General features: G+C 36.9%; 1 protein-coding gene across 4 annotated transcripts in view; it reads right to left on the bottom strand.

Moving 5' to 3' along the window:
• LRBA (LPS responsive beige-like anchor protein) overlaps positions 1-12,677 on the bottom strand; it is a 411,738-nt gene that overhangs the window by 117,983 nt on the left and 281,078 nt on the right. For all 4 annotated transcript variants that reach the window (XM_037396311.1, XM_037396332.1, XM_037396323.1 and 1 more), the window contains one exon: positions 11,981-12,093. In XM_037396311.1, the coding sequence (XP_037252208.1) occupies positions 11,981-12,093 (113 nt within the window). The remainder of the gene's footprint in view (positions 1-11,980; positions 12,094-12,677) is intronic.

Genomic DNA, 12,677 nt, shown 5'->3' with positions numbered 1-12,677 from the left:
CGAACTGCTATTTTTCTTGGAAGCTTTTTCTACTGATAATTGTGGTCCTCATCCAAAAAAAAACCACCATACTTCAGTTCCACTAAGAATTTACTAGTGTATTCCCAAAGAAATCTTATAATGCTTCTCTCTGACATATCACAGCCTCTGCTTATCCAGTATTTTCTGTATACAAAGATACTTACAGACTAAATTAGACATTGTAACAAACAAAAAAAAAATGAGCTCTTCAGGTCTTCCATTGTAAGGCATCTCTTTCAGCCTTCAGATTTCTCTGCAGCCTGCTCACTCATCAAAGTATTCTAATATATAGATATCTGAAATGTGTTCAGTGTGTCCCAGTGTTAAGCCTTCTCGTTGTCGTAAATACACCAATTGCTGTATACTGCGCTGCAATCTAACCACAACTGCATTTTTAGATGACTATTTGTTTAGTTTATGTATTACCAACATATAATTAACTCCCAGAACACGCCAATACTTGTAATATTGTCAGTGGGATTTCCTGATCATCTAAGTAAAACTTCTTTTTCCCAGACAGAGGTATAAAGACAAGACACAAGGGTTTAATTATACCAAAACTTTAATAACTCAGGTCAACTGGGAAATATCTGGGAATAAACTCCTAGAATGTAGATGACTCCTCTCATCTGTCATTTCTGTGTTGGAGATCAGTCACAAAATGCCATACCCCTCCCTGAACCTATTCTCACTCACTGCTAGAAACTCACATCCTTCTCCTCCAACAACCAAGTACTGCTTTCTTAAAAATTAGGTCCTGCAACTCTCCCATCTTCTTTAGAGGGCATCTTAACCTTAATCCGTATCTAACACAAATCCACTGAAGAACTGTATCCCAGAGAAAAAAAAACACAATTATCTGCTGAACTGTTTGAACTGCTCTCAGTGATCAACTAAACTGGTCCTTGGGCTGCTCCAGGAAAGATTTAAAAAATGGAACCAATCTACTAAGGAGAAAACAATCCTTACTAATTCATTCCCAAACTGATGGTTTCACAGCAGATGCCCAAATCCTACATCAAAGACTAGGCTAGGAGCGAGGAACTATGAATTCCGATGGCAAAATTTGGCTGAAGCCAAAAGGGACAGAACTTGACAAAACATTTGTATTCTTCCCCAGTGACTATTTAGGTCAGGGGTCCTCAAACTTTTTAAACAGGGGGCCGGCACGCAGATGAAGCGGCAGGCAGTCATCTGCGGCTGCTTGGTTCCCCCCCAACCCCCGGCGGGGGGGGGGGGAGGAGTGTCTGTAAATACGGGGGGCTGGATTGAGGACCCTGGGGGGCCGTATCTGGCCCACGGGCCATAGTTTGAGGACCCCTGGTTTAGGAGATATGAGATAATTTCTGCTCCAATTCTAAACTGATTAACTGCATTTTACTATTAATTGTAAATCATATTTTCGTCCCTTATAACACTTAGTTTTTGAGAACTTCAAAACAAGCAGCTACTTGAACCTAATGTGGTTTCTTAGGGAATGAGGAATCCTATGGTCAAACATTTTTTGTATACACAATGTTGAAACTGCAATAATTATGAGCATTCGTGAGTTTACTGATTTTGACATCAAGATGTGAAATCAGAAAAATTCATATAGCTGTGATGCCTTCTTTTCCAGTCACTAAGTCAAGACACATCTCTGGTGAATTCGTTGAATAGGCATTCTCTGGATATTTGTTAATGTTGCATCTAGGCAAGCTTCTTCACCTTTACTATTGGCAGGTCATTATGCTTGTAGTTATAACTGTAATCCATTATTCTGAATATAGGTATTTTAAATAATTATGACAACTGAAAATTTGTAGGGAGAAGGGAAACAAATGAAATAATAATGTAAAGCAAGTTCTGTCCCTTTTAGCTTTTAGACCTAGAACTAAAACAATTTTCAAGTATAGATAAGAGTTGCAAGCAAGCAACACTTCATATGGTCCACAGAGAAAAAAAAAAAAAAGCCATAATTACACTAGTCACAAAGCAAAGAAATTATACTTTCTCATATAATTTGCTAGACACATTGCATCAGGGAGCAAGGCAGAAGAAATATAAATATGTGTTTAAAAAAAAAAGGGAAAGAAAAAACAACTACACAGCTAGCCCATCAGCGGCCACTAAACATTACTGTCTAAATTATTTCTGCAGTTCACAAAGTAGTTAAACTGGTTGCCAAACCTGGGAGGTTATCTGAAGGGAAGGATGATGCTTTACATGCCCTCTTTTCTTTTTTTACTGGGCTCCTGCTACTGGATGTTCACAGAGGCATGACATTGACCTACATGAGCTTCTGGACTGACTCCTCTCTTAGGACTTCACATTAAATGACTCAGCATCTTCACACACACACGAGCTGCTGCACATGATACAATAAAAGCCAGTCGGGAGCACTCCAGTACAACAAACCTGCAGTTACTTTTACATGCAAATGATTTCTTTCATTAGATAGATCTTTTTATTTACACTAGTGAAGAAGCGCAAATATAAGTGGCTACCAGCCACCGCATTTAATACTTGCATACACAGCTTAGGGTGCAGGCAGCTATTTCCCAGCTGCTCCTTTAACTAAGTGACAAGTATAACCAGCTGACTGCGATCAGCATTTTTATCAAATGTAGGATCCCTGGGCATTTCCTGATGCACTGCATATGGGATGAAATTCTATAATCCTCAATGTTTTCCAAGATAAATTTAATATAATCTGTACATACTAAAACCACTGAGCTTTTTTATGTAAACATGCTTTTTAAAATACTTGTCAGTCCTTAGAAGCTTTCTTTGAGAAGACCCTATTTACCAGAAATCGTGTCATGAAATTTACCAGATCACATTATGCTATAAAAAAAAAAAAAATAATTAAAAGCTCTATTTTCTATTCTAGGCAAACTAAGAACTCAATAAAGGGCTGGAATAAAACCAGATAATATCTGTGTGATGCAAATTAAATTAAAAGTATTTGTACATACAGTTTATTATTAGCATTTTTTTAAAAAGCTCACACAAGAAGAGTCAGAAAAAAGTGATCTACAGGTGGTCTAATAACTAGAATGTCTGAACGTATCAATATAAAAAATATTTAGTGGTGCAAAACACAGAAGATTCCCAAAGTCTGTGGTTCAAAAATGGATCATAAACTAATCTTATGCATAAAAAATGAAGAAAAACTATGTTTAGCCATATTAGCGATGCTTTAGCAATACAGTAGTGACAGGATACAACTCAGGTCACCTAAAATCTTGGAAGAAACTGAATTTAAAGGAAAAATCTCCATACCTTCATATTGCTAACCACAGTATCAAATGCTCTTACAACCATCTGTAGCAGGTTCAAAACAATGCACTGCTGAACTGCAAACTTGCAAACTAAGCACGCATACGCTTTTACATAAGGTTTAATCAATTGTTCAGCACAACTGAATGTGTCACACACTGCGTGTCTGAGGTATGACTGCACCTCACCACTGCTGGGAAGGCGAACTGAAGAGACCTGTTCTATGTTGTTCCCTTCCAAAAGGTCAGGGAGAAAGGAAGCTGCATGTCACTGGGAATCATGAGGAGAAATCAAGCTGCTTGCAGGCAGTGGGGAGGGCATGGCATTGTAGTTGCCTTGCTTGGAAAATAACCCTGCCAGCCAAAAGCAACCATTTGCACACTCTATCCATGACATAATCTGTCAAGTGAAAGAAATCCCCGCAACATGACTTACTAAAAAAAAAAATAATAATCCTTTTATGGATTTCAAGAAACGGGATTTAGTGAGAAGCCACATGCACTTGGAAGCATTGCAGGAGATGAAAACATTCTCTCTGCCTTCCCTTCACAGACCATGCTCCTCTGCCACCCCGTCGTACAAGCCACTGTCGCAGCAAACAGCAGCCATTATACCTAAACACCAGATCTATAGAAGACAATCAGACCTAAACCCATAATCTTTTTTGGCTTGTACTAACAGCACAGGACCTGAAGTTAAAAGCTGATGCAGACTTGCATTTTCTGCAGATTAAACGCTGTCAGGGCACACAAAAAATATGTTATTGCGTACCAGATGAAAGCACCAAGCCCTACAAAAAAAAGCAACAGCAGGCTACAAAGATGTACTTGGGAAAGTATAAAGAAGTATTTTACTGTAATCTGTAATGTTTCATAGCACTATTACCATCACATTATATCGATCTTGAATGTAAATAGTCAGCTAAGAGCCCATCAATGTGTATTTTTTCACACATGCATTGCTTCACTCCTAAGGTGAATTCATCCAACATTTTATTACCCATCTCATAACATCTCCTGATTAGTCAGCCATCATCTCAATACCACCAACAGATTAGTATCATCAGAAAGTTTCATCAGCTCCCTTTTCATCTTTTTTTTTTTTTTTTTCAGATTACTATATATGCTGAACAGTATAAAGTACAGAAAAGACCTTTGGACTGCTAGTGACAACCCCACTTTGCAAACTAAACTTGTGTTTCTCATACTGAGGCAGTTTCAAGTGATTGGCTGGATATTATATGTAAATTATCTTTTCTTAATCTCATTAGACTATTCAACTCAAACTTTAGGACCATACCATCTTCTCCTAGTGATCTTTTCCCATTTATTTTCCTTCATTTGATCCACACTTTCATCTGCTGATATTTGAGCTTGAGACAGACCATCTGACGTGTCCATCAAAGTCAGTCTACAGTCTAAGAACCACCTTAAACTCCTCCTTAAACAATACTATAATTATTACTTCACCAATCTCTGATTTCTCTGACCAGTATATTTATACCTGGATTATCCTTTGACCCCAGCAGGCTTCCTGCTCCTAGGAGTTTGATCAACTCAGTTTTAGACAGCTACAGTTAAGTGAGATAAATCCCATTCTCACTTCCAGGATGAGTGCAATCTTCAACTTAGCCACCAGCATGCTTGTTTGGAAATTTGAATTATACAGATGTGTGCTGCGGCAGCTCATAATCTTCTGGAGTTCAAATGCATGCATATAAAAAGGAAGAAAGACCGTGTCAAGAAAGTAACATTCACTTTAGATTAGGAAGACAGCAGCCTGTCTTCCTAATTCAAAATGTCTATGGTCCAAGACATGTGTGTGAAATTATTTTGATTGCTAGTACGTTTTATGACCAGACATGTGCCCCATGGTTTCTTGTGATTATTTAAAAGGTTATGAACCTCCCTCAGTTCATTTCCAATTAGATGACATATGTTCAGGGCACCTAAAATTGAAACAAGAGCAAAATGGACAATAACATCAGATAAAAACTAAGAGCAGCATTTTGAACATTCACTGTTAATTCCGAGTGACTGTTTTTCTTGTCTTGAGTATTTTCGCATTCGAAACAATACCTCTCCTTGAGGCAGGGAAAGATTATTGGGCTCATTACCAAAATGATTCTTATTGATCCTATAAACTTGACTTTTGCTCTAATACCTAAATAACTACAAAATAAGATTTCCTGAAAATAATTAAGTGATCCTAGAAACTCCTATATGCATCTGAACTGCAAAGAGTATGCTTCTTGTGACTTCAAAAAATAAGCCTCTGGTGGGGAAAGAACTGAACAGGAAGAGAAAGGAAGACTGGCAGCAAGATGTACTCTATCATCCACTTACATGATCTTTAGAGGAGATAGTCTGACACAGAGAGAAAAACAATTAATGACAAGGAAAAAAACCAAAGATATTGAAGGATGGTTATGAAACCGTAATAGAGCAGTAGAATATCCCAAATTAGTTTAAAAATTCTATCTGGACTAAGAGCAGGATTTCAGAAAGTATGTTTTGATAAATCGTCTCAGAGATGTATTTGGGTGATGTTTCAGTCTCAGCAGGTCTCTACAAATAGAGCTGTGGAGAAACAGGCAGCTAAAAATGCATGGAAATCACATGTTTATTCTGAAAAAGGTCCTGAGATGGGCGCTGCATGAAGCTCAAACCAACATCTCAGCAGAAGAATCTCCGCCTTCGAAAGCGAAACAAGTGGGTATCAAGCAGAGGTGGCAAGTAAAACCTGAAAAAGGTAGAACTGATTCAGACAGAGGGAACATCCCGGTGCCTCTAAGGCTGGTGTCTAGGTCAGGCTTGGCGATCACCTGTGCCTGCTCCGTGGCAGGGAGCCGCCTCACACGCGGCTCGGGCCCCGCCCGCGGGGGCGCCTGTCCATGGTGCTGAAGCGCGGCCGCCCCGGCCCGGCGGGCCCTGGCCATGGTGCTGCACCGCGGCGCGGCGAACCGCCCGGGGCAGCCACAGAGCCCCGGCACCGCGGGCAGCTCTGCCCCTGGCTCCGGCAGAGGTGCTACAGGAAACGATGCAACGGATTGACTCATCTGTCAGAAAAGATAATTGACCAATCTGATCATTTACGGAAGTCCCCACTGGAAGCTGTCTGAGAATCGCTGGCATTTGGGAGACTCACAAAATCACTTCCCCCCCTCACCTAGAACAGGGAGAAATTTACAGCATTACAGCACAACTTTTTTGTGGGAATGTAACAGACTACTCAGCGCTTTAGTTGGTATGATTTCTAATTCCACAATAGATTTTCTCATCCAAAGATCACAATGGTCCTAAAATTATAGCCCTGTCCTGGGATGTGAAGAGGAGAACTTCATACTGTTGCAGAGCTTTCTTCAAAGAAGGACTTTGCTTTTGAGTTATCATATCACAAGCAAGGAGACCAATCACAATTGCAATATCCCCCCCACTCATCCCTTTTCATTTCTCTCTTTAATGTTCAAAGAGGACAGATTAGGAAGAACAGGTCTCTGTTCTCTCAGCTAGATTTTGTTCTTTTATGGTTTTCTAAATGGTACCAAAACATGAATCCCCAAAAATCATGGTACTGCTCAGCGTATTGCTACCTGTTTGAATGTTTCGCTGCCCCTAAAAGTTTCTTTTAACATGATGATGTCAAATGTCTACATCTGTCAGTGCCTTTTGTACAAACAGGGATGGAGATCAAATGTACATCTACCACAAGGTGATAAACCAGGTTTGGATTAATTTCTCTCAACAACTTCCTATTCTGTATACAACTTAAGAGAGGATGGAATGTCCTTCTCCTAGATGAAGCATGTTGCATTTCACAAGAAGCATGATAAGTTATCTGACAATGGAGAGAATCTGCTAAATATACTTTATACTAAAATATCAAAATCCATAAGACGGATAAATGAATAATGAAAATGTGTCTCCTTTTCAGATATCACTGCTTCAGGCTGACCACAGACATTGGCTGGCCTTGATACCTCTACCATTTCTAGAGATGATGCAAAATTCTAGAATATACACCTGATCTTTTCTTAACTGCCAGGTATTCTGATACAAAGTCTGAAATATTTTATTTCCTGTACTGTCCTATTCTAAGCTGGAATGAACTGCCATGAAAGGAAAAATATTTGTACCTTATTTCTGAGCCTATCCTGTCAGGCTTTGCAATGCTTTTTAATTAAGTGGTATCTTTTGTCAGAGGTACAGATGACAAATTTACTCCTGAAATACCAGTGACAAGGCAACCAGGGCAGATGCTGAGCCCAGCAGTATCAAGCATCGTAGGTTTCAGAACCTAAATTCCAGATGTAATTGCCTATCCGAGTAGTCATTACCCACTGCACCCACTACTGTTAGTTCAACACTGTTCCTCTGTGTTCTTTTAGGGACCAATTCTGGAACACCGCTTTATATCTACAAGGACACTGTGTCCTTCCAGTGGGTTTATCAGTTTTAACTGGTAGCAACCTGGATTGATTTTGTGTTGGAGCACAAGCTGAATAAAACATAATTTTCATTTCCTACAAGAAAAGAACTGGTTCACAGAATCCCTGTACAAGTTTAAATGCCTCTCTAGACAAAAAGATTTCTTAAAAAAAAAAAATTGCAAAAGTATAATAGGTGCACAATGAAACATTTTTTACTTTCTATCTCTTTGGCGAGGGGTAACAAGAGATAGCTAAGCGCCCATCCCATTCTACTTCCTTACAGGGGAAAATACAAGCACTAGTTATACATGCAATGAATTTGTGCTCCTGAAATGGGCACCCTGCAACAGAATTCAGGCTGGCGTGCTGAAGAACAGTCAACAGTGAAGTTTACGTTACAACAACAAAACTAGTCTAATTTGTCATAGTAAAAGAGATCTATTACTTCTCTTCTGTCAAAGTGTATTTGACATCAGTGGCTCCCACATACCAATTAAACACTTCAGTTCACTGAAGGTGAGAGCTATTTGTTGCTTTTGTACACTTGACTGAAAAAGAAGTCATTACGTACATAACAGCCACTATAAAATCGATGATGATTTAGCAAATATTGCATGAAAATGATAAAAATGAGAATAAAAATATTATTATGTACACATGTAGCTACAGTGAAGACAAAAGAAGATTTAAGAACGGCATAATTTTCTTCTAGCAGTGTCAGTTTATGATCTTACAGAAATTTTGTGCCTTATGAAAGAAAAATTACCAACAGCTACTCACATACAGCAAGATCTTGTAACAAACTTTTAAGAGTATAAAATTGTGCTTTGATCTCAGTATTTTCCATGTGGTTTTACTTCTATTTTTTTCCTTATCCAAGTCCAGAAACACAACACAATTTATTGCTTCCACTGAATAAAGAAAAGGAAAAAAATGTGCTTCTGAATAACATAAGTAATGCAGAAAATGGGACACATTCTGGTGGGAAACAGTGTCTGTTGTATAAATAAAATATATACAGCTATAAATGTAATATGTAATACTCATTCCAAACCACAGTCACCTCTTAAGAAATAAACACTTGAGTCAAAGCAGGGTAACAGACTGGCAGTGCACTCCTGGCATTTGTCAGGAGCGTTCGTCAGGCTGACAGTAATATTAACCACAATCCATTTCAGTTGCTTTGGTTTATCATGGTGTGACTGATGTTCAAAACAATGCCATAAGAAGCTGCTTAAATAAAGTGTTGGTTTAACCTATACACTGTAATTCTTTAAATCTGTACTAACTGTGGACTTCTAGCTAATATATTAACAAAACTGTTATTCATATCTGACACTTCAGAATACCTAAACCTAACTAGCAATTTCTAACACACACACACACACACAGAAAAGAAAAACTGTTAATTTTTTGTTTTCTGAGGTACCAAAAAAAGTAAAATGTTGACCTGACATCCTTTCTGCCGGACCAAAATCAAAGTTTTCCTTTTCTTTGCACAGTGGGAGCACTAAATTGTAATGCATTTCTGGACATGGGTAAGGAAAAGAAATAAAGTAAGAAACTGTTTAAACCATGTAAAAAGTTAAATGAAATATGTTTAAATATTTTTAATACCTTTAGCAGTGCAAAAGCATAGACATGCTACAATAATAATTTGTGCTTATTTTGAAGCATTACGTCCAAGGTAACAGTACTAGAATGAAAATATCACAATGTAAGTGACATTCAAACACTTTCATAGCTGAATATTAGCAAATCTTTTCAGGTATTTGCCATTAATTCATCACCTGACATGAAGTTTAACATTTAAACTACAGAGAAATGCCTGAACAGTAACCAAAGCTTGAACTGCCATAATGGTATGCTGTAACAGACAGGTATGGCATCAAGGCTTCCATTGTGTGTATGGGAAGGACTGGCACTCAATCAGAACAGCAGTTACACTTTCAGAGATCAAGACACACTGTCTGATCAACAACATTTAGCAGAACATAAGGGAAAATGCATGGTAAATATACATATATGTATAAATATTCACTGTTCTTTAACAACCGGGGCGATTCTCTGCCAATCACCTGTTAAAGATTAAAAGCTGCCAAGAATGTCATGTTACAGGCTTAAAGAATTTTAACAGAACTCCTTCTACTCATAATACAGCATGACTCACATCTAATATTGTATTAATTGTCTCCTGTATTAGGTTCATAGCTTTCAAACATATGATTAAGAAGGTTAAGTATAGATAATAGATAAAACCTAATTAATGTCCACTCGGTAATGTCCCTAAGTAACGTCCTCTCTCAGCAACAGCAATGCAAAGATTCCCTCAGAACTTAAAGTATACTTAGTAATCCTCAAAGACTACTTTCACGAGCAGAGAAATCCATATAACCAGTCACTGTTAATAATAAAACGCACAGAAAAAGAACACGTTTGCTATCCAATTTCTTAACGGAGGTAAGAGTGGTACCTAACCTAAAATGAGGAAAAATTGCTCTGCACTGCACTTAGGTCTATTTCAGGGTGGAGGAAAAAAGACTAGGACTACAGTGCTGACAGAATTGAGTAATTTACAAATTAAACACGATTAAAAGGAGATGCCTCGGAAGGACAGCAGCTGGAGAATCCTTTTTTTCTGTCTTGAATTACTTTAGGAATGACATGATTGATATATGCAGAAGTGTCACTTAACAAAAGTTAATGGAAAATGAGGTTGCAAAACTCATGTCATAATCAAGTTATTAATGATTAATACATCTAATTTATGTACTAATTCAAGCTACACAAAGCTGATGTTACTCATAAGTTTTCAATTTTCACTTAAGTGTAATTCACAAGTGTAGTGTAACTTGGTGGTAGGTATTTTTAGTTTTAAGCTACCTTCAGACATTTTTTGGCCTGTGTATTATTAAGAAAGTATTTACTAAATTCCACAATAACAAATTATTTTAAATATAATTTACCTTCACAAGATTTGTTAAAGTGTAAAATACGTGTGGATTTATCCATGAATATGGATTTGTGTCAGTCAGACATTCTGAGAAAGCACAAATAATACTATTAGAAACTGTTACAATGACAGTACCTCAGTATCTCTCTGCTTTGGACTTAAAAAAATTATTCCTTTATTTTTATTTGTACGTATATACACACACACAAAAGGTATGATACAGTCTTCAAATACATATTCATGTATGTATTTATACACACATACATATCTGCATATATACATGTATATATATTTTATGACTATACTGTACCTTTTTTAAGGTCAAAATACTACATCTGTAGTAAAAAAAAATATTTGGAGATTTTCACAGACTTGTGTTTAGCTTAATCAATTGTGCACTGAAAACAAGAACTTTTAAGAATTGCCTTACTTCTTTGGGGATTTTTTTTTCTATCAAATTACCAATTTGTATGGAAGACTTGCAAAAAACAAGCTATAATCAGAATACCTTCTTCACCTTTTCAACTAATTAACTATATTGCTCTGTGTGCCAATCATTTCCCATAATAGTCAGCTTATAGAAAAGGATCCCGTTTGATGATCAGTGAACTTGGTCTTTCTAGACAAAATGAGAGGTTTCCACTGTGTAAAATGAAATATTCCTTTCTTGGAAAACACTGAAAAAGAATACCAAATTCTATACAGCTTGAAACAGGCTGTATAATATTGTATCTGCATACATTTGTTTGGGAAAGACTCTTAGAAAAACAAGGCTACTCTTGTAGTTGTTTGGAAAAGTTGTTAAAATTTGACAATGTCTGTCTGACAAAGGACAACCACACACACCTGAAGGACCATCAGAAGAAGTGGAAAAAATAATGTTTCTACTTACGGGAATAAGGGCAATGATTTAAAAGTAGTGAAATTATAATGGTATCACAGGCTTTGCTACTTAAAAAAGCACAATTTTCATCCAAAAAAAAAAAAAATTATTTGGCTGATTTTTAATCTTTAGCTGCCTCAGCATTCCTAACTTCATTAAAATTTGAAATTAAATGTAACGCATATGTTCCAACTAAGAGCACCTTCCATTAACAAGTATTAAATTGATACAATCAGAAGCACTAAGAATACATCAATAATTCATTTTTCCACAATCTGATCCCTATTATCAGTCTAAGCATATAGAAATGAATCACTGTTACCGGTTGTGCATTTAACATTAATGTATCAAACACAGCAGAAAACATTAACCAGACTGAAAGCTACTGTGATAAATACTGCAGAGAAAAAAAGGTATCTCTGATGACAAATACCTTTGACAAATCTCTGAAATTGCTAGGAAGTGTAAGGTCCAACTCCTCTGATTCATAGTTGGTGATAACCCAAGGGAAGACAGGGTACTGATTTAAATCATTGTAAGTTCGACCTGACAAACAACAACAGAAAAAAACCACCATGAGTTAAAAGAGTTATATTTAACTAGAACACCAACCTCTAAAGATACAAAAAACATTACGAGCTCTTCAAAGTAACCATAATATATCTCAGATCTTTTATCATTTCAATATTCTACTCTGATTTATTGAAAAGGATAAAGAAAAAGTTCCAGTTGCTAGTATTTAATTTAAAACATTGCAGCCCGTTTCACTTTAATTGTGAACTTCTGCATATATTAAGAGTGACAGTTAAATCCATTCATTTTCTATACATTTCTCCTTTCCTTGTTTATGTCATCTTGTTTTCCGTTACTTTAACGTGAAACAGTTAAAAAAATGCAGAGCCAATGACTTTTGTTGATACTAAAAAAATAAAGCAATATTTTTTTACATACTGTATTGAATTCAATACATGAAAACAGATTGAAGCAGCTCAGGATTTTAGATTGAGAAATTATGCAAGTAAACTATCCTGGCTTCACTGGGAAAGAGTTCGTTTTCTTCTTCATAGCTGCCACAGTGCTGTGTTTTGGATTTGGTGTGAGAACTATGTTGATAAAATCGATGGTTTTAG

The sequence above is a fragment of the Falco rusticolus genome, chromosome 1 (assembly GCF_015220075.1).
Source record: "Falco rusticolus isolate bFalRus1 chromosome 1, bFalRus1.pri, whole genome shotgun sequence".
Lineage (NCBI taxonomy): Eukaryota > Metazoa > Chordata > Aves > Falconiformes > Falconidae > Falco > Falco rusticolus.
This window is presented reverse-complemented; position numbering and strand designations above follow the sequence as displayed.